At 40.8% G+C, this 22,637-nt stretch overlaps 2 protein-coding genes across 3 annotated transcripts in view; both read right to left on the reverse strand.

Annotated features, from left to right (window-relative positions):
- LOC6562808 (roundabout homolog 2) overlaps positions 1 to 22,637 on the reverse strand; it is a 57,368-nt gene that overhangs the window by 13,423 nt on the left and 21,308 nt on the right. Inside the window, exons 3-12 of one of the 2 annotated variants that reach the window (XM_043214628.1) lie at positions 17,172 to 17,274; positions 12,194 to 12,478; positions 11,867 to 12,007; positions 11,644 to 11,775; positions 9,695 to 11,011; positions 9,429 to 9,527; positions 8,144 to 8,384; positions 7,558 to 7,718; positions 5,819 to 6,146; positions 1,005 to 2,098 (exon numbers count right to left, since the gene is read on the reverse strand). In XM_043214628.1, the coding sequence (XP_043070563.1) occupies positions 1,005 to 2,098; positions 5,819 to 6,146; positions 7,558 to 7,718; positions 8,144 to 8,384; positions 9,429 to 9,527; positions 9,695 to 11,011; positions 11,644 to 11,775; positions 11,867 to 12,007; positions 12,194 to 12,478; positions 17,172 to 17,274 (3,901 nt within the window). Of the gene's footprint in view, positions 1 to 841; positions 2,099 to 5,818; positions 6,147 to 7,557; positions 7,719 to 8,143; positions 8,385 to 9,428; positions 9,528 to 9,694; positions 11,012 to 11,643; positions 11,776 to 11,866; positions 12,008 to 12,193; positions 12,479 to 17,171; positions 17,275 to 22,637 lie in introns of those variants that run through there. The other variant, XM_001988848.3, reaches the window with a different exon arrangement.
- On the reverse strand, positions 13,176 to 13,550 carry LOC116805321 (40S ribosomal protein S28-like). Its single transcript, XM_032736533.2, has one exon. The coding sequence runs from the start codon at positions 13,493 to 13,495 to the stop codon at positions 13,298 to 13,300; it is 198 nt and encodes a 65-aa protein (XP_032592424.1). The 5' UTR covers positions 13,496 to 13,550; the 3' UTR covers positions 13,176 to 13,297.

Raw genomic sequence — 22,637 nt, forward strand, 5'->3', positions numbered from 1 at the left:
CTAGAGGGTTTCGTGGGGCTAAATATAGAAATGTAGCTGTGTCTGCTGCTTCGAGCTCTGTAGCGGATTACAGTGGCTGCAAACTCAGCGTGCTGACTACGTTGATTGGCTCCTAAGCAATATTCATCACAAGTTACTCTAACAAATGTCAGGTTGAAAATACCTCGAGTCTCATACAATAAAATATGATGTGAAAAGCGCTTCTAAAACAGAGCTTTTTTAAGTTATACAGAAGAGACTCGAGAATACTCATTCTGCTGGGCCAAATCTGGCGTATCAGTTTATAGTCCTAGAATCGTCTTGCCTAACCCAATCTAAACAGATATTAAAACACTGACTCAACTCAAGATGAACCTTTAAAATAATTTGCTTATCGTTTGCTGCTCTGTTAAAGCCTTATTAGTTATTTATTGGGAATAGTTCTGCATGGAATGCTTATGAAAGGTTTGATGTCTTCCACTTTTCCAACTTATTTACTTGGAAATTGTTTTTATTTATATTTCCTTTCATCCAAGTTAGGCCAAAATGAGTTTGAGTTTTAAATCTGAGTTTCATAAACTTTTCTATAAGCTACTTTTCAGCGATTTTATCTAATAACTTACAACTTTTCAGCAGATGCTTGGTTTGTTTACCCCACTTGCCCCTCAACTCTGTCAATCCTAACCCTTTTTTTAAGTATGTAAGTCAAACTAAGCAACTATTTAGTTAGTTCCCTTCTCCCATTCTCTATATATGCAGTTCACAACTTTTTGGTTTTGCACTTAAGTCTAATGAGCAAAAACACAACACACACAGGAGGGTGAAGCGAGGGGGTGTCTAAAGGGTTGCTACAGACCCTCCAATCCCCCCGGGAAACCCTCATGTATATATATATAGGTATAGATATAAAACGCTCTACACATTGGCGCTGGCACCGAAACTACTCAGGAATTTGCTATCAGCTGCTAGGCTGCTCGAGCTATGGGCGGGATTAATCAGTAGTGGGGCTAGCTGCTTGTTGTCACCTGTACCAGCATGGAATTGTTGCTGCTGCTGTTGCTGCTGCTGTTGCTTGAAGTTCTGATAGGCATCAGAGCTGACGGCTGACCAGGTGCCATCCTTGGCCTTGACATACAAGTGCTGTTTGCTCGGCTGTTTGCTGCCAAAATGATGACAGTCGCTCGCTGCGGCAATTGATGCACTGGAAGAAGCCCAATCGTTCAGCAGCTGATTCGTTGAATTGCACAGCGCCGTAAAGTCGGCATCCAAATTATCCGCACCACCACCAATGGATGCTGATGGTCCACCTGCTCCACCACCACCAGTGAGAAAATCTAAATTGCCATTCGCCGATGCATTGTTCGGATGCTGCTGTTGCTGCCGGGAATTGCTCGACTTACTGCCCAATATGTTGTTCTCGCTCTTGAAGAGCGTTTTAGGCTGTCGTTGGCGGCGCAAGGTGCCCGCCCCACCACCGCTGGCCATTTGAGCCGCCAGTGTGGTATTCGCATAGGCGCCCAAGCCCTGTTTCAATGCATTGCTCGCGAGCAGCAATTGTTGCTGCTGATTGAAGGGATTTGTGCGTTCCTTGGTTGGCTTACTGGTGGATGACAGTAGCAGAAGCGTATCGTTCTTGTTGCTCAGATTCTGTAGATGCTCCATTTTATTCTCGGTGATGTTGATCTTTTTCAGTTTGGCCGGTGAACCGCTCAAAATGGCCGTTGAGGCTGTCGATATGGTCATCGGATTTGGACTGGAATTTGGCTCCAGGCAGCCATAATGTGCACTTGCTGGCGCCGAATACATGCCGCTCGATTGATAATCGCTATTCTGGCTATTGCCAATCAGTGTGCCATTGTTGTTGTTATTGTTGTTGGTGCTGCCACCAACTGCAGTTGCAGTTGCAGCAGTTGCTGCCGTTGTTGTTGGCTGTGTGCCATAACGATTCTGATAGAGCTTCACATTGGCGACCACATTTGTTGTGGCATAGGCGCCGCAGCTATCGTATAATGATGCTGATGAGGCAGCTGCACCGGAAGTTTGCGCAGCATTGTTGTGCGGACTTTTGAATGTTGAACATGCAACTTCCGCATAATCCGGCATATTCAGTGGCGAGAGTCTGCAAGAGAAGAGAGAGAATTGGGTTTGGGTTATTAACTCACTGGGCTTTTAAAAGCGTATGTCTGGACCCACAAATGCATTACGCTCATAAATCAATCGTAGGAAATTGCTTTTGTTAGTCGCATAAATGGAAAAAAGGGTTCCATCGGTGCCGGGGTGCAGGGCTGCAGGGCTGCAGCAGGTGTGGTGAGAGGGTGTTTTTCGAATCCCCAAAACGGAAATTTGTTTGCTGCAGCTCATTAAAACTGTTGTTGTTGGTTAGCCTGGATAACGAGTTGACGGGAAGCTCCTAGAGCGGGGGCAGGGTGTAGATTTTGCCAATACATTTTGCCCATTAGCTGGGCGTGTCAGGCATTTTAACTTTCTAATTAGAGGGCGAAAATACAACAACAACAACAAGAACAAAATACTCAAATCGTTGGCGAAACTTTTTGCCAAGCGCACAAATACTGCCGTCTCCCCCTCCCTCCTTCCCCTCTTACACTCCCTCCCTCCTTCCCCTCTTCCACTCCCTCAAAACAAACAAAAAAAAACTGTATGCAAAAAGAAACTTTTTTATTGCTGAAATTTTTCTGCCACTAATTAGCTAATGAGATAATGCTTATCTATCGCACTTTACCAATGAATTTTCCCAGCTTTCACTATCCAAAACAACTGAAATGGAAGTTTTGGCTTGGAATTGCATTAGATGTGGAGAGAAAAGCGCTAAGCGATAATTTGTGCTTTATGCCGGAAACAAACTGTTGAAATGCATATACCAAAGTTAAGCTTAGTCAAGCATAAACTGTGCAGTGCGATAAGTTGGCAAGAGATTAAAGGGATAGTTAAAAAATCACTGTTACAACTGTTTTGAAAGCATGTAAGCAATTAAGAATGAGTCAATTGTAGAAAAGATTTGGTTTTTAGAGATAGTTAAGAGTCAGCACATTTCACTTTATTTTGAATATGACATTTAGCTTTTAGAGATGACCAAATGTCAGCTACACATTACTTTATTCTCAGATAGTCTCAATCTATCTTACTTTCAGGCTATATCTTTGACATTTGTGTATAATCAACGACTTTAGAGATCTAAGTATATAGGATTGAAGACGTCATCTTCAACATCCGACAAAGCAATAAGTACACTCTGTAAGATTATAATTAGCAGCAGATCTTTTAAGCAAAATAGTTAATATGTAACATGCTCTTCCGTTTGTCAGACAGTTAACTTCAGACATACGTAAATACCCATAATACCTATGGCTAAAGAGCATTACGCCTGACGCCTGAAATTATGCAGCGGAATTTGAAATTTTCCAGCAATTAGACGTGACGGCAACAAGGGAACAACAACAACAAGTGCCTAAATCCAAGTGCCTGTCGAACAACTCCCAACCAACTTTCCCCCAGCCCCAACACATTCACCCCTCTCGCAAGCGTAGACCTGCCAAGGCATTTGCATATGCTAAATCCTTAAGGCTTGGACTTGAATGGGAATGGGACTGGGATCTAGGAGGTGGCGGCTTCAGCTTCCCTCGGGGCTATCAATTTTTAATTGTTAATTTAGCGGTGAAAATTACGTTCTCGTGCTAATAAACCAAATACGTTGGCTGGAGGGGGGTGCGAGAGATGGGAGATGGGGCACCGAGTATTGGGGGATTTATAATATGCAGTACAAGATGTTGTACGCTTGGAGCCCATAATGTTGAAAATCAGACAACTCGAAAAGAAATTAAATATTTTAATTGGAAATTCAAATGACGGCGTCGCAAGCGTGCCAAGTGCCACAACAAGGTGGCGGGTGTGTGATGTGTGTATGTGTGTGTGTGTGTCTGTGCTTTTTTACGACTTTACAACGTTGTTAAAATGCACAACAACAACAATAACAACAAAGGCAACAGCGCAGAAAAGTTGCTAAAAAGTACACAACGGAAAAATTGAAACGGAAATAATGAAAATCGCGTAACGGAAGTGGCAACAGCATTAGAAAAATGTGCAGGAGCAGCGGCAGAAGGGATGAACATGGGGGCACGCCAATAGGAAGTGCACGAATTGTAGTGTCGTGAGGGGTGGAGGGGACGTGGATGGGGCATGTTGAATGGAGAGGGGGGCAGATATCTGCCACAGTTCTGCCGGAAAAGAACACAAGCAGAAAAAAGAAAACAAACTCAAAAACAAATAAATGCGTAAAATGCCGCAAATAAATACGCACAAAAGAAGGAGAGGGAGGCGTTGGTGTGCTGTGGTGCAGCGGGGCGTGGCGGTGGTTGTAAAACAGAGAAAAGAGAAAGAGAAAGAGAAAGAGAAAGAAAAAAACAAAGAACAGCAATATGTCGCCAGCAGTTGCGTCTTTTTATTGCGCCTTGTTTGCTTTTCAGTTATTGTTGCCACAACGCTACATTAAGCTTTAAAGGAAACTTTTGAGCAAACACCAAAAAAATAAAAATAAAAAAAAAAACAATGGGAAGAAAAAAATGTACACAAGCATTAAGAAAGAAACAAGAAAAACAAAAAACACGGCACAAATTGTGTTAAGTAAGAAGTAAAAGCTAGGAAGGAGTATGGGGTACTTGGATAAAATTGGATTAAAGCGATGTGGATTTAAGCAGAGGGCCAAAACAAGTGTGAAACAAAACTAAATTGTATAAGAATGTTACAAGAAATGCTGTTGAAAATAAACGAAGACAAATGTGTCTAAGTAAGAGATACAACCCGCTATTTCAATTTGAGAACAATTTCTAGCTTGCTGACTGTGGTGTAGAGTGAATATGGAATATATTCCCAAATTTACTTAATGATAGTCACAAAGATATAGCCAGGATTGCTGACACTATTATTTCTTGTCTAATTGTTCATGATGTTTTTTAATTAATTTATTGAATTTATAATGCCTGACGCTTGCCACACATGTTCACGATACAAGAGTCACAAATAAAAATGGCATTAAACACGCTCGAAAAAAAAGGAGAGAAAACAGAAGGCTCCCAAAAAATCGAAATAAAGTCAAAACAAACAGACAAATATTTAAAAATATGAAATTCACGGCCGTATATGGAAATGAATTAAGGGACTCCAACATAAATGGCCGCACTTTTGATGGCAGCGATGGGTTCGGGGTGCTGATGGGCGAGCAGTAAAGCTCCGGTAACGCCGAGTAGAGCTCGTACAGCCCCCCACAGCAATAAAAAAACAAAAAAAAAACAAATTAGAAAGAAAGCAAGAATGGGCAGCAGTACCAGGCACTGGCAAACGCTATGGCCCAAAGTAAAACCCGTTCAAGTGTAACAATTTAATGGCGGTTGCTGTTGTTGTTGTTGTTGTTGTTGTTGGTGTTGTTATTTTTGTTTGTGGGGTTGCGTTGCGGGGTTGGGGGTGGTGGTTTGGTAACTTATTGAAGTGGATGCGACTGCAGCTCTGCAATTTTTATGAGCGAATCGTAAATAGTGCGGCCTGGCACTCGGTATTTTCTTTATACCCAAAAGGAAACCCTCCCCACAGCCCTGATAGTAAAACATTTAAGGATTTTGGCGTGGTTATTTGGGACTGCTCTCGAAATTTTTCGTAATTAAACAGGCAGCGAACCGTAGGCAGGATATTAAGGCAACTTCCTGTGCGCACACGGCTGATAAACCAAACCAAACCGAATCCTCCAACCCAACCCAACCCAAGCCAACCCAATCCAATCCAATTTAATGCAATCCAACCCTTCTGCCCAAAAGCTTCAAATCATGCTCACCTCTCATAATCAGGCAGCGGCTGTTGTGTGTTTGATTGTCCTTGTTGCTGTCCCCGCCTCTGTTCCTGTCCCTGCCCCTGTCCCTGTCCACGTTGTCCTTGCTGTGGTGCTGTGGCCTGTGCATAGCCCGGAAGTTGCTCCTTTGTTGTACATGAGCCAGCGGCCTGTCGCCAAACACCGCCACTCGGATCGATCCATAGCCCATTCGAGTTGGAAATGCCCGAGTTGCCAGCAGCATTGTTGCCAATACAAGCGCCGACTCCGCCCCCACTGCCACCATTCATAGGCAACGTTGGAAACTTTCGCACGGTGCCGATTGCGTGATTGCCTGAAATAAAGCGAGTGAACGAACGAATGAATGAATATATCGAATAAATACACATGAAGATAGCACTAGTTGGGCTGACGACTTACAGCAGGTAGCAAGCAAGTTGTTGGTCGTAAGCCTCGTTAGCAGCGCCAATTACAACACGGCTAAAGGCGTAGACCCGTTCCCCAAACCCAAACCAAAGAACAAGAAGAACGCAAAAAAAGGGCAACGTGCAAATAATAAAAGACGAAAATAACATTTTATATTCAATTGGCAAGCCAAGCAAGTTGTTCCCTTTCCACCCGTTCCACTTTTTGCCTTTTTAGAGTTTTACTAGACAATTGATGTGATTTTCACGTGCGCATTTGTCGTTTCAACAGACACAACCCCTCCCCGCCAACCCGATCTCCACTCCCTCCCCGCGCTCCCTACTCGTGCTTATCTTTTATCGCTGCTTTAACCTTCGAGCTTTTGCTTTCGGCTCCACAAGATGATTACCCTAGGTACGGCTAGATTCGGAGTTCCCTCGCTAATGCTATGAGTGCGTGTTGTGTAGTTTTCTGTGGCTAACAAAACGGCAGCCTAATTGAGACCAGCCATAAACGAGCGCTCATAAATCATAGATTATATGACCTCTACGACTGCTGCTTGGCCAAGCTTGGCGCTCACACAAAATTATCTTATCAAACACACTCGAGTTTCGCCTTTTTTTCTGCGGTTCTCTCTCTATGTGTGTGTTTGGGACAGGCAAATGGAGCTGTTCAATCTGGGAATCCATTTATTAAAACTGTGAACTGTATGCTTAATATTTCTTTCTGACGACTTGTTAAGAGTTCTGGGATGAAATCATGATTTCAAGCTAGATACTCTTATGTTAAAGGTTTGCATACTTATTATTTTCAATGTGTAAAAATATATATTTATATTTAGAATTATATTTATATTCTATTCGTTATTTAATAAATGTAAATTTGTAAACGATTAAGGGGTCTCCTTTCCTAATTATGCAAATAAATAGAAAATCCTCCGCTCGATTGACATTTAAATATATACACATATATAATTTGCCTTAGCTTTGGGTTCATCGAGTGCAAATGACTAAAAGATTTAAAAGCTAATCCCCCAAATTGCGCCATCAAATCCCCAATGCCTATAAGCTGTGACGATTTTCCAATGTTCAATAGAGCAAACACCTCATAAATTTCAAATACCAAGCAATTACCGCCCAGCATAAGGCTAAAACCCAGACACACACACACAAAAGCTGCTCCTTAAATCTAGACGAACTAAGCTGCTGCCACCAAAACTTAATCTACAACAAAAAAAAAAAGTAAAATAAATAGAAAAAACGGAATAGAATAGAAATTTAAGCTGTCTGCCGGTGAGGGGGAGTGTGAAGTATAAAGGAGGATTGGATAACCGTACTCACCATGTAAACTGCCCAGCGAGGTCTGCTTGATAAATTGATAGCGCTTGAATAGAACCAATGCGCCCAATAGAAACACAATTATGGCAATGATGGAGCCCAGCAGGACGATAAACCAGGTCTGCGTTAAAAAGTCATCGGCAATATCACGACTGATGGGATAGCTGTGCACAATAGAGAATAGAAACAGTGAGGAAGAGTGGGAGAGAACAGAGAGAAGAGAAAGAAAGCGGAATGAGCACATTGATACTGGCCAGGAAGTACGTGCCTTGGCGAGGCTTAGTTTAATGGTCACATAGTAGTCCGACATAGTAGTCCATTCACGCTTCATTCCCATCCCCATTGCCCATTTCCTCATTCTCAAAACGCCCATTGTCGTTTGCTGTTAATGGATTGATGTGACTGTGGCTGCAAGAGCTCCAACTCCAACGTCAGCTTCAGCTGCTGCTGTCCTTTTGTCCCAAAACGGCTGGCAGTCAAATGAGCTTGACGCACACACACAGACGCAGACACAGACACAGACGCAGACACAATAAACCGTACCTATTCCCATTTCCACATTTTACCCACTGCCCCAACGCCCACTCACCGCGTGTAGCCGGTGTCCAGTGATTGGGTGCGCGCATCGATGCGCAACACGGCCGGTTTGCTGTAGGGACCAACGCCGACGCGAGTGGCAGCCGCCACAGCAATGTAGTAGGTGACGCCAGTGGTGAGGTTCGCCAGCAGCAACGTCGGTGTCGCCGCGTCAATGGTCATATTTTTGAATATACGCGTCGTATTGTGCACATCCAGACCCTTGACGAGCACATTGTAGCTGGTGAGGATGCCTGCGAACGAAAGACAGAGAGAGAGAGAGAGAGAGATTTAGTCAGAGACAGCGCAAATGACAAATGAAATTAAATGTTAACAAGGGGGCACATGGCAAATAGTTACTTATTCGCTTAACCGATTACTTAAATGCCCTTGCATAAAAAATTGCGAGTTGGTTGGTAGTTTTTGTTAAACAAATAACGAAATGCATGAAGATTAATGATTAGCTTAAGCTGAATCAAAGTAGATTTATATCGGTTTTATTTTTTTATTTCATTCACATTTTTGGATTTTACTGAGAAGGTAGTTGTTTTAAAATGATGTCTACAAATATATTCCTAGTTTATAACCAGCATACTGTTACTACAGCAGACAAAAGTAAGCATATGCAATCCCATAATGTATATATACCATTCTTCTCTTTACAGTGCTAAACAATACAAAATTCCAGTATTATAGTTAGTTGTCGGAGCTTGGCTTTAATGTTTTGTGTGTTGGAAAACGCTTTCGTGCGTCGATAAGACGACCACTGAATGAAAAACGATTAAGCCCGATTATTGTGGTTTGGTGTCGATAAATATTGGAAAATGTGATTTTAGCGTGATTTGATTTTAAGCAGATAGAGAAATCCTTTTTAGTTTGTCTTTCAACAGAGAAGCATTTGCTGAGAGAATGATGTTTGGGATATTTTCCCTCTACACCTATATATATATTGTTGTAATAAATTGATATCAAACTGTTGACTTTTTAAAGAAAAGGTTTTTTAAAAAATATCATTCTTTAACTAGAATTATCATATTAAATTAATTTAATGCCTTGAAAAAAACATAAGATTTCTAATAATCTATTTCAATATAATTTTCGAAGCCCCATATAAATTGGTTTTCCTAAAAAATCATCTCAATTTGTTTAAGCATAGCTAGATTAACAATAAAATATAAGATTTAGCTTGATCTCAAATTTGTTGTGGTCTGTTACAAATGAGGTTGGTTAGTTGCCGTGCCTCATTGTAAGACGCCTATTAGATGAGGGCTCAAAATGGGGATTTGCTTAGTACATACCATTACGGGTGCGATTCGGATGTGGGGGAAGCCATTTCAGGAAGACAGAGGTGCGATTGAATTGGATGGCCTCCATGCCAAACGGTGGAGCCTCGGGCGCTGTTTGTTTTGCAAACAACGAGCCAAAGAGAATGAGAGAAAAGCAAAGCAAAATAAATGAGTTCGGGATTAGTGAGAGTAAAGACCACGTGGAATTCAGCAGATTAGGCAAATGGTAGCTGTAGCTGGACAGCAAAAGCATAAGCATTATGGGCGAGAGTCCTTACCATCTTCCAGGGTGCGGGCATATCGAGTATTCGAGGGTTTGCCTACCACGCTCTTGTAAAATGGCACAAGAAAAAACTCATACGTAGACGCCTTGGCCAAGCCGGGTACGGTGCACGAGCTGAGCCCCTGGCCCTTGTTGAGCAGCGTTAACATCTTGTATTCAGCTGACCTCAGCTCCCTCGCGTACAAATAGAATCCTTCGATATACTGGCCACTATCGATGTCCCACGCCAATCGGACAGTTGTCGAATCGCTGGCATTTGCCTCGAGCAGCTCAACAATATCATTCGATTGCAACAGTGTCTCCACATCGCTGAGCAATAGCTGTGAGCTGACCGAGCCACCCGATGAAGCATCACTGCCATCGCGCACACCCACCAGCTTCCCAGCCGTAATCGGCTCCGAGATGGGTGAGGGTGGCGAAAAGCCCAAAGCGTTCTCGGCACGCACAATGAACATGTAAGCGGCACCCGACTCCAAACTATCCACGGTGACAATCGGCTCACTTAGTCTGCTGGCTATCGGTATCCAAGTTTTGCTCTTGTTCGTGCAGTACATCTCCACGCTGTAGCCGTGAAAGGGCGATGAGCCCAACTTGTCACTGGTAGGCCACACAATTGTCATTGCCGCTGCAGTGGCATTCAGCACTGTCGGCTGCCCCGGCGCCGTGGGGCATTTACTTTGCTCGGGTGCACGATAGAACTTGATGTTTGGATTCGTGGGCAGCTCAATGCGCAGGAAACCACTCCATGTGGACTTGCCAGCCCTCGAGCTGGCCACACAAGTGTACAGACCCTGATCCTGTTGACGATCCAAATCGGAGATAATTAAATCACCAGCAGCCGTTATGTTCAGCTTGGCACTGGGATGCACTGGAATCCCATCGCGATACCATGATATTGTTGGATTGGGCAAACCAATTGCCTTGCACTGCAGCGTTGCCAGCGATTTGATGGGCAGCGTCTGATTCACCGGCCCCGCAATGATTATGGGCGGTGGTCGATCCTCCTGGGAGTCGAGGATGAGCTGCACCCGCGACGTTATGCTGGCCACCTCGTTCATTGCATTGCACACAATCACCAGATCCTTGTCGGTGCGTTGAAAGCGTGTCAACGTCAATATCGAATGACCCTCCTCCGTGTTCAGGCTGTGAAAGCGATCCAGGGGCGGTGCACCCGGAAAAATCAGCGTGCTGTTGTTCTTGATTGTCCAGAATATGGTGGGCTTAGGATTGCCCGAGGCGCGACACTCGAACGATGTGTCTGCCCCCAATTCAACGGATTTGCTGGCGGGACGTTGGATGAATTTCGGGGGCGCTACAGTGTGCGAATATATGTGTGTTGGTGTTTGGGTGTGTTCATATATATATATATATGAATATATATATAGAGGGATAAACTAATTAGCTAAATGTGCTCGACTAGCGCTAAATAATTGTGTGGCTCAATGACAACTTAAAATAGACGCTTGATCATTCAATTAATCTGTGTTCAGAAAAGAGCTGACGATAAAGAGTTGAAGAAACTTTCACCAACGAAATATATAATATATATATAAATAAGTATAATCCAACATAAAAACTATGTTATTAAACACTGGTAAATCATCATATCATCAAACTCCGAAAAATAAACAGAATTCATCATTTGTTTTTGAAACCATTGAGACCAAATGGATGTACAATAATTGTATTCCGACAGTATTTTATATCTAATTTAATGATTTACTTTAGCTTTTACTTTAACATGAGACAAAACAATTTTTAGAGATGAACTTTTAAAATAATTTACATAAATTGATGTTACGAATTAAAGTTTCATGAGACTTTTAAGACCATTTGGTGGTTTATAAAATGCCATTAACAAAATACTCGACACAGATTAATCCCATGTTTAGCAGTCACTTTGAGCACATATCATTGAGTCAGAGCGTTGAAGCGTTCACTTACCGAACACAGTCAGAGTGCCCATCGCAGTGATGGCACCCACCACATTGTCCGCCTCGCAGCTGTATTCGCCCTCATCGGCAATTGTGACGCGTTCCAGACGCAAGCTGCGATCCTCCAGCACGCTGACACGGTCTGAAATAAGTTAGCACACACACACACACGGACACACAGTTCATCAAATTATGGGAATTGTCTAAGCGAATGAGGTTGATTGGTCGCTTACCTAGCGGCATATTGCCACCGGAGGCTGTACGCAGCCAGAGGACATCCGGCATGGGATCGCCGCCGACGCGGCAGGGGAACGTGACGGAGGCGCCCTCTAATACCGTTTGATCATGTGGTCCACGTATGATGTACGGCTTAACTGCAATAAACATAATGAAACGCTTAGCGTTAGCATTTAGCTGCACATAAGCCAAACACACGCACATACTCTGAAAAGCAACCCAAGTTACATTCCAGCAAATTGAACACGACACATTGATTTGAGGTGAGGTGCTGCCTGATGTGGGTATCGGGAGTGAGGGTCCACTGTCTCTCTTCTACTTACCGTGTACTTTGAGCGTGGCTAGGGATGATTCACGGACACCAACTGGATTCTTGGCAATGCACTGGTATTGACCCTCGTCACTCTGACGTGCATCCTGTATGGCCAAATTGCCGCCATCAACGATGCGTACACGCTTCGTGCCATCCAAATCCAATTTGAGGCCACCCTTCTTCCAGGCGACCGTCGGTTCCGGGATGCCGCGCGGTGCCGCACACTCCAGCAGCGCTGTGTCACCCTGTGCGATGCGTGTATTTTGCGGCTCCAGGCGAAACTCATCGCGAAGCACTGCAAAATGCGGCAAATGGAAGTAGAAAACTCAGCGAGAGCTTTAGCAATTGTCTGTGTGTATGTGTGTGTGTGTATCTGTGTGTGATGGCCTCTGTCCATTTGATTCCACGTTGGTGGTTATAAATTATCTTGGTTTTGCATGATAAATGCCAGTCCCTGTCCTGCCTTAACCTGCGGCTATATGCCACTCTTTATGTGTGTGTGTGGTGTGTATGTGGTATAGGTGTGTTGCTGTGGGTGTTTGCGGCCTGACAGCAAAAGATAAATTGTTGGTAAATGGCATAAATGTGCTTTTCATACGCCATATACACGCACACACACACACCTTTAAGCACTCTCATACAGACACAGCAATTCATTTGTAGAAAAAATAAATAAGTCTGGCAACGTCAACTTAATTTAATTATATCAAATTTGATGCATCCACTTTTTATTCTGATTTTTTGGCAGAACAACACTTAAATTAAAGCCTGAGCTCATTTAATGTGTTCGGTTATTAATTTTGCCAACAATCGATAGTATTATCGATAAGCTGCAAGAAGAGCGATTCATGCAATGAGCAATTGTGACGTCAACTTTTAATAAGCAATTAGAAAAACCACGTGGCTAATAGCAAATAAATTATAGGTTAAGCACCAATAACTGCAAATTACAGTGATTATCTTGTTATGAATTATAAACAAAGCCCTGCGAATTTGTGTTTAATAATTTATTTCATACACATTTCATTCAAGTGTTTGCAGATTGGAATTCTCTGACTTTTATAAATTATTATTTAATTTTTAGTGGTGTTCTCAAAGAATTTTCGCCATTTATCTACCGGAGACGTCTAGCTTCGCGTTCCGATTCCAGCAGGGTCAGAATGTCTCCCTCACGCACCGGTCCCTTCACATTGCGTATGATCTGGCGATTCTGGTCGCCCAGTAATTCCACCCTGACTTGGGTACACTGTCCCTGGGAGCCGGTGCGGCCGAGCACCTTCAAAACACGAGCCCAAACAATTGGTTTTTCCATTCTAACTTTTCAATTCCTTTTTCGATGCAGACCGAGTACTTCTGGTATAGCGTGCTTTCGCTGTGGCAGTCAGCGACTAATAGGTAAAGTTTTGTCGAATCGATTGCAAATGTCAAATTGACAATTGCATAGTTGTAATGCAAATATCGATAGTTCTGACCAGTTTTATTATATTCGATTGCAAGCGCTGATCAAAAATACTTCGTTTCTGAAAAGCCATTCACCTTTGAGCAAATTATGGCTGGGATAAATTAAGATCCACCTTAGGAATTTTTAAAAATTAAATCTTATTCATATTGGTTCGCTAATGGATAAGATTTTATTCGTATATGCCTTCCCTTTTAATAATATCGAGTAGTTCTTCAACCGTTCAGTTAATCGTAGTGGAATAATAGCTGCATTGCAAATTATTCATGCGGTTCTTTGCTAGCCGAGAAACTTGCATTCAAAACTTTAACCAAAACGCATTTCTAAAGCAATTCTTAACCCTGGCGCATAGTAAATCACGCTATTATCAACATTTTACATTTTGCCAACCGCAGATTTAAGGCACTAACTCAGCTGTCTGCATTTATTTTGCATGGCATTTCCTTCTTTTTTCTTCTTTCTGCTTCTGTTTCTACTTCTTTTTCTACTCGTCCATCTTTTTGCATATCTCGTGCGGTTTGCTTAGCATCTCCCTTTTTGCAGTTGTGGTCAAATTGCAAACCTGTAATTTGCACACCTTCCACCCAGCTGCTAGACCGATTTCCTAGGCGAATATTTGTCCCTCACACACACACACACACACACAGATATACATATATAGACACACAAAGCGTGGGAGTAGTATAATAAATCAAGTAACTTTCAAGCACTTGAAAAGCATCGCAAAATATTTTTTGTTGTACTTTCTGCTGCTGCTGCTGTCCTGAAAAGCGAGCTTTGTGCATTCAACTTGGACGCATTCAGCGTATTCAAAATATATAACGTATAAATCCAGAGTGCGGCAGCTGCTTTTACGTAAATTAAATTTCACTTTTTTTTTATTTTATTTTACAGGATTTTGAAGATTTTTTTATTTTATTTTAATCTGCAAAGTGAATAAGCGCATTTACTTTGCCCTTAGTTTAAAATCTTTCCTAAAAAAAAGAAGAAAAACTCTTGAAGCATGACTTTTATTAAATTTAAAGTGATGTCTATAAATCAACATAAATCAAAATATTTCAACGCATGGCAAAAGTGAACACGAAAGCGAATTCGCCTTCCTTCCGCCGGTTGTTGCTCCACCTTATTTTATTATTTTTTTTTTTGCCACTGACAAAACTTTTAATGCGCTCAAAATAGCAGCAGCTTTGGAGCTGGTTGCTGAAACTCGAACCCAAGTCCCGAACCCGGACACACGGAACGAGGCCAACGGAATGGGAGCGGGAAGGAGGCGATAGCTGAGCACAGCAGGAAACACGCCAACCATCAATAAATTAATCAAAGTCATAATCAGTGTCAGGTTCAGTGGCACGAGCGAAAGTTGTAGGCCATGCGGTTCGGTTCAGTTCAGTTTGGTTTGGATCGGTTCGCTTTTGGTTCGAGGTCGTGACTCAGTCAAGCGGAAAACGCGCGCTGAAAAGGTGCAAAATGCCAGCTGCTGATAATGAGTTAATAAATGACCGTTAAAGCAATATTTATAAGGCCATTGTGTATAAATTTATGTATATATGCGAAGATTTATGATAAAGCAAAGCCCGATTCAAGTTAATTTTTATAAGAATCAATAATTATAGCAGATTTTCACTCGGCTTTTCTCTCAGAAAACCAATTTTATTTATTTGCGCATCGTGTGATAAATGAAAAGGTCAATTAAACATCTACGTTGTTAAAGATACATTATTTATATGAATGTATTATAGAATATTGAAAGATTTATATCCAATAAAAATCGCTTAACACTTTTAATTTGAATTTTCCGGGCTTTGATTGATGATTACAAATTTCTACAAATAATTTCAATTATTATCTAAATCTTACTAGTAGTGTTTAAGTTTCAACAATACATATCTAAAGTTAATTTTCAAACCATGCAGAATTAATATTCAGGTTAAACTCAGACCTGAAACTTAAGTGGGTTCCCTGTTTGAGCTTGTAACCTCACCCCTTTTTATTGAGCATACACACATTGCGTATGCGTAATGTGACGGCGTTCGACAGAAATTACGCTGACAACATCAAAAATGGGCAACTTATGTTTATTATTGACAAAGCCCCCGACAAGTGAGCAAGTGAACCGCATATTTATTTTTTTTCAGCTTCCTCTTGCTAGCTTTTATTGCCTAACCCAATCAATGTGAACGCCTTTTGCCATAGCTCTGTCTCCCTATTACCCTCTGCAGTCTCTTAGCCAAGTCAGCCAGCTCCAGAGTCGCAATAACGACGTTTTAACCAAGCAAACAAATTTGACGTGCTTTTCGTGATTTACATGCAAATATTGAAAAATATTCCCCAAGGATACCGCAAAAAGCAAACCAAACTGGCTGAGGCTAAGCACGAGCTGTATCAAAAATAAAAAAAGAAAGAAAATAAAACAGCACATGGAAGTAAAATCCAAAAAAAAAAGAAAAAAGAACTCGCAACGTCAGGAAACAATATCGATTTTCATGTGGGCGGCGGTAAGGAATGAAAGAGCATAGCAAATAAAAGAAATATTAGCCAACAAAAGACAAAGTGGCGGTCTGCGGTGCCAATGGGCCAATTGGGAGTTCAAACGGAGCCACAAATGCCCCGCTTTTAGCCTCCAAATACGCCACAGTTTCTAGTTGAAAAATGATCATGAAATTGGTTTTGCATTAAAATAATTGAAATTTAGTTCTAAAAGACTTATGAACATATTTCATTTTATTTTGTAAATAAGAATATATACATATATTTAAATGGGTTTCGAGTCTTACAAAATTATATTGAAGAATGTTTGAAATTTTTTCTTTTTGCTAGTAGAACTTGTGCAAACAAATTTGATTGTGTTTTCTGCACGAGTTAAGTGGTTCATTTTCAAATTTATTGTGACAGCACAAGTTCTTGTCAAACAGACCTTTCACAACCCAGAAAATATATACTCCATACACATACACCCATAAATCACACACACAAAGCTAACCACACTGCGTACAAAAAGGATAAAAAAAAAAAACTCAACTCAATCCGTTCAGTCAGCCAAGCAACCAACTAACCAGCTAGAAAAGGTTTCAAAAGTCAAAAAATGGCAAAAAGCAAAAATTGCAAAAAAAAAGAAGAAATACCAAAATAAAATAGAACCAAAAAAAATAGAAAGGGGTTAATAGAGGCAGAGGCAAGAGCAGAAACAGCGACAGAGACCACTGACGAGACAAGTGGGTGCGTTCATGCGGAAAACTTGTAAACGCAGCTCAGCTAGTTAGTTAAGTGGGCGGTGGTGCTACGCCCCACTAAAATCCCCCAACTGCCAACAACAACAAAAAAAAAATACAGAGTTGCCCTGAGCATATCGGAACCCAACAACAACTGTGGCAAAAATCAACATCAATTTAGAATATTAAAAACGCAAACGCCTGCTGAGTGAAGACTGTGGCTTCCAACAGCAGCAGAAACAGCATGTGGTGTGTGTGGGTGTGTGTATCTGTGTGTGTGTGATGTAGACTATGAGAATATATATGTATATAAGACTTACCCGCCACTTGCAATGTGGCATTGCGACTCCTGGCCACGCCCAGTTCATTCTTGGCCTCGCACCAGTAAATGCCGGCATCTGTTTCGCGACGTGAATTGACAACCTGCAAAAAAGTAGGAACAAGCCAAATAAGTTGAGAAGTTGTGTGAAAGCAGTGAGCTGTGGGCCAAATGTGAGCAAATTTTAATTGAAATAAGTAAAAGATTGTTTTTTCTGTTGCAAACCCCTTCAGAGGGGTATTGTTGCATGTGAATCTTAAGTAGAGTTTGACTGACTGACAGGCTTTTAATTTCCCTGTCATGTTCAGTGAAAGACGTTTGCCTCATGCTTAAAACTAAGCAAAACTTCAACAGTTATATTTTAAAAATTAAATGTAATAATATTTAAATGTTTTTAAAATGAAGAAAAATTATGAAGAAATTTTAAATTGAAATTTCAGCTTACAAAAGTGAATTCTGAGCAGACTTTAAGTTTATATTGACTTGCTTATATATCTTTTTAAAATTGTACAGCTTGCTGAATGGCTTCCATTTATTTGGTTTACAGCTTATCAACCTAAGCTACCCCCTAATTGCAGCCCAGAATAGGGTATACAATAAGTTATGTCATATTTCAGATTGCTTTGCTTTCTTTCCCATTGTCATTTCACAAATGGGCTGCAAAAAGTGCTTTTACAACTTGCAAGACGTTGATTTGCAGTCTCTCACGCACGCTCTCGCTCCTACTCTCTCTCTCTCTCTCTCTCTCTCTACCTCTCTCTCTCTATGTGTCTCTCTAACATATCTCTCGCCCCCTTTGCGTGTACTACTCTTTGCCCCTTTTTGTTGCCCTGTCTTTTTGGGCCATAATAAACAGTCAGCAATCTGTTGTCTGTTGCGCGTCTGCTGCCTTCAAGTGCTCAAATCATAAAATGTCTCTCGAGCAACTTTATAGTTACTTCTTGTCTCTTCTGTTAACTCCACATCGCCGCGCCCTCTCCCCTACCCTGTCAGCACTCCCACTACTTACTTTGCCCTGTGTATTTGTTGTTTCGCTGACTGTTTTTGTGTTTCACTTTGTTTATTTGTTTTTGGCGCACAAAAGAAATTCCCCAACATGCGCTTAAAATTAAATGTCAAATGCGTTGTGTTGTGTGTGTGTGTGTGTGTGTGTGTGTGTCTTGAGTGTGTTGTGTTGTGTTGTGTGTGTGTCATATTTATCTCAACAGGAGCAGCTACAAAGTTCGCACAATTTACACAACTTCTGTGCCTCATCCAAGTGAAATTAAGTGTTGCGCTAAGTGAAGATGACAAAAGGGTTCTTCAGCTCTATTATTCTTTCATTTAATCTTGCTCATGTGTCTTTGAGTGTGTGTGTGTGTGTGTGCGTGGGTGTGCGTGGGTGTGCTTTAAGTATATGTGCCGCGGGTGCGCTTTATAAAACAAATAAGCGAATGCGCTTCAGGCATCTCAATTGTCATGCTGGCAACACAAAGGCAAAGCGCTTACTTCGGGAAAAACTTCTTGCATTGCTATCTTAAATATAAATATACCATATATTTATCTAGACCCTTGTATTTATATCTCTTCCCATCTGTCTTATTATGCCCAGCATCAGCGTAAGTATGTCAGACTAATATATGCAATATGTGTTTGAAGTCCTTTCAGGCAAATAGATAAAGGACTCATGAGCTGAAAGATTAGAGTAAGAGACACTATTTTCACTACGTTCTTAAAGCTCGATCAAGATTATGTATTACTTATATTTTGTTTGTGATTGGTGGGTATTTTAATACAATAGAGGCATATGGCCATTTTCAAGTGAAATTAAATAAATATGGTACTTGCAAATATTTCCAATGATATATTTTGTGAAATATAAATACAAAAAAAAAAAAATCTTGATTATCTTTTTACTGTATATAGATCTGTAAAAGGTATAAATTTATTTTAAATTTCACTTGGCATCTCAGTTGACTGCCTTGTCCCATTAACCTGTAGGGAGCAGCTTTAAGAATATTACGCATACGTCTCGTGCCATACGAATTGTGCAACTGCTGACTGCTGTTGCAGAGCAAAAAGCTAAGCTCATTAGTTGCCTGTGCACCAGTTGCTATTAATATTTTATATAAAATGCGTCGAGAAGCTGGCAGTCGCTGTATCTGACATCCTTTTCTAATAATAATAAAAATAAAAAAAAAGGAAAAATATAATCCAAATCCGTTACAATGGCAACGCTTACAAATAAAAATGTGAGCGCTGCAGTCTAAGCCAGACAATGTAATCTATATATTGCTCAATCTTTTACATTTTTTGCTTTTCGTTTTGCTTTTCTGTGTTCTGATGTGTTTTCTGGCTGAAATTAAATTTTTGGTTAGGACAGGAAGAGGAACAGGAACCAAGGGACAGGATAAGGCAAAAGAAACTGCGCCGAAAGTCACATAAATTTATTTATTTCTTTAATGACTTGAGCCACGCGAATTGCTGCGAATTGGCTGCGCTTTGTTGTTGCTATTGCTGTTGTTGTTGTTGTTGTTGTACTTTCTTCCTTCATTTTTTTGTTTGTCGTTTTGTGCGTGCTGCCAGCAAACATTGAAACTGATTTGACACCAACAAAAAACAACAACAACAAATAACAACAGGAACAGCAGCAGCAGCAGCAGAGGCAGCAACTCTGCCGTGTGCTACGTGCGTCTTTAAATCAGTTGCGGGGGCAAGGAAGAGCAGCCGAGGGGCAGCACAGCGGCTATAAAATATATTGACTGTGTGTGTGTGTGTTACTAAATGTGTATGTGTGTGAGTGTGAGTGTGAGTGTTTTTTGCTGTGTGTAGTCGCGCGTTGAAAACACGCTTCCGTTTTAATTTAAAATACCCATAAATTTACAACATTTCATTTGGGAGCCATTTCGTTTTCATGTTGTTACATTTTGTAATTGTGTGTGCCAGCGATAGAGAGCGAGAGAAAGAGAGAGAGAGAGAGAAAGGAAGAGGGATAGAGAGAAAGCGAGTGCAGAAGAGACAGTCGAGAGTGAGTGATAAACAAAGCGAGTGGAAGTGAGTGCTTTATAATTTTGTTTAAATTTAAAGTCGGTAAAATGTGGCGTGTAAATGATTTTTATTGAGCTTGAAATCGAGCTAGTCAGCAAAATTGGTTAAATTTGCTGTCACCAACAGTCACAGTGGAATTGTTGCAAGCAACAGGTAAATGTAAATAAAATGTGATTTGAATATGGCACATATAATATTAAAAGATATTAGGTGTTGAGATTTAAAACGAAAGTTTGTCAATTGCGATTTGAATTGATTAACAGTGAAGCAATACAAACATTGTGGCATATTTTTGGGAAATTAGTACAATAAATTAGTACAATAAATTAATCAATATTTTGCAGATGAGAATTGTGTGATGTTTGATGTACAACAGTTTACAAAATACTATAAATATAATTAAGAAATTGTCTATATAAACTTGCCAAAATTAGATATATAAACAAAAAGTAGTTGATCTAAAACTTGCCAATATTTGCATCTTAACTAACTCGTTATTCTCTCTTTCCTCATGGCTATGGCAAGGATTTGCTACGCACTCATTTAACTCTTATTGCCCATCTAGTTGACTGCTTTGCCACCTGTTAAGTCGTTTATTAAGCAACTCTCAAAGTGCTTTCCCCCTGCACTCGTAAAAAACATAAGTATATGTATATGTAAAGTCATATATAAAGTATACGCAGCGTTTGCCCTCGAAAGTTGACTCCAGTTGCGAGATGTATATAAAATTCTTCATTTTTATGTAGCTGCGAATGTGTCAAGCGTTTGTAAACTCATTAAAATGTACTTCACGCGCCGCCAGTTAAAAGTTATGCCCAGCGGCAAGTGCCAGCTGCAGCAATGTGTGGCATTAACTTGTGGCAAGTGTTTTGCCAGTTTTTAATTAAGTGCATATAACAAAAACAAATACAACAAAACTCTCAATTATGTACTTGATTTAAATGCGCTGCTCGCTGCTCACCAAATGCTTGATTGCATTTTAAAGCTTGCCACAAAACTACTGCTACAATTGCCAAATGTGGCAGGCATTTAAATAAACATTTAGACGATGGCAACGAACGCATTACATGCAAACACTTGAGCACCCCCAGACAGATGTACAAATATACCCGAATGGCCCAAGCCAGAGTTCTAACTTTCAGTCAAGGATGAGCGGAGGAGTGAAGCAGGAAGAGGAGAGTGCCACAAGGATTCAGTTGATGTTGTTGCCTCTTCAGCTGCTGCTGTTGCTGCTGTTGCTGCTGCTGCTGATGATGTGCGGCAGGCAAAACCAAAGTGGCGCACACAAATACACGCGCATAGTTGCTACAAATCATGTGTATCCCTCTCTCTCCCTCTCTCTCTCTCTCTCCGTTTATTACTCCATCTTCCTCTGTGTGTGTGTGAGCTACAACATTTGTCTGACTGGTCCTTGCGTCCTTTTTTTTCGTGCAGTTACGTAAATTATTGTCTGTCCCCCTGTTGCTCGCTCCTCCACTGTCACTCTTCACTACACTTCAGCTTTTCTTCTTTTTATTTTCGGGCGCGCGCTTTTCCTCAACACACATACACACACACACTTACACACATACACTTACACACACACACACACACCATACACACATGCAGACATTGTATACGCTTGTGCCTTCTTGTATTTTATTGCAAATTCCCCATTCGCTTGTCGCTCATTGTTACTTAAAGACAGAACCCTGAGTAAACTTTGTGCCGCATTAAAGTTGCCACATTTTTATTTGCTTTCTTTTTCGCTCTCACTCTCTTTCTATCCTCCCATTCCCTGGTTACTCTATTCAGTTGCGAGCAATTTTATAGTGTTGCATAGTTTTGGGCTGTCATTTTCGGGGCTTTGGCTTTGGGGCACCCCTCGTTATTATAATGCCTCGGCGAAGTAGGAGCTTCATTCGCATTATAAGTAAGATGAATCGTCTTCAACTTGAGAGAGACAGAGAATGATTGAAATAGAGCAAGGGAGAGACGGAGAGAGGACAAGTAAGAGCTGTAGAGAATGGGAAATGCACAGCGAAAAGCTGGCGGAATTAGAATGTAAATTATGCAAGTGACATAGAAAAATGGAAAAGATTCGAAAAAAGAAGAAAATAAAATAAATAGATAGGAGAAAAATAAAAGAAAATGCTTAGCTTAAATTTAAAATGAAACTGGCAGTGAATTTATGTGGTATAGTTTATGCAGTAATCCTTATGCAGTCATCGTTCTGCAACAAAGTCGAGGATTAACTGAGAGGAAATATAAATAAATGATTTTTATGCCATTTTTTTTTGTGTTGAATGGCCAAGGGTCAAATGAGATAATAGAAATGAAACGTAACAATGAACAATTTAATATAACAATTGCATTATATAATTCTTTTTTTGCGTTTTCTGCGAATTTCCGTTATTTAATTTTTCGATCTTCAAATGATTTTTTTATATCCAAAAAATGT

The sequence above is a fragment of the Drosophila grimshawi genome, unplaced genomic scaffold (genome assembly GCF_018153295.1).
Source record: "Drosophila grimshawi isolate 15287-2541.00 unplaced genomic scaffold, ASM1815329v1 contig_1377, whole genome shotgun sequence".
NCBI lineage: Eukaryota > Metazoa > Arthropoda > Insecta > Diptera > Drosophilidae > Drosophila > Drosophila grimshawi.

What these genes read in the sequence shown, in the direction of transcription:
- LOC116805321 (XM_032736533.2), bottom strand. Translation starts at nt 13,495, where the DNA reads ATGGAAAAACCAATTGTTTGGGCTCGTGTTTTGAAGGTGCTCGGCCGC.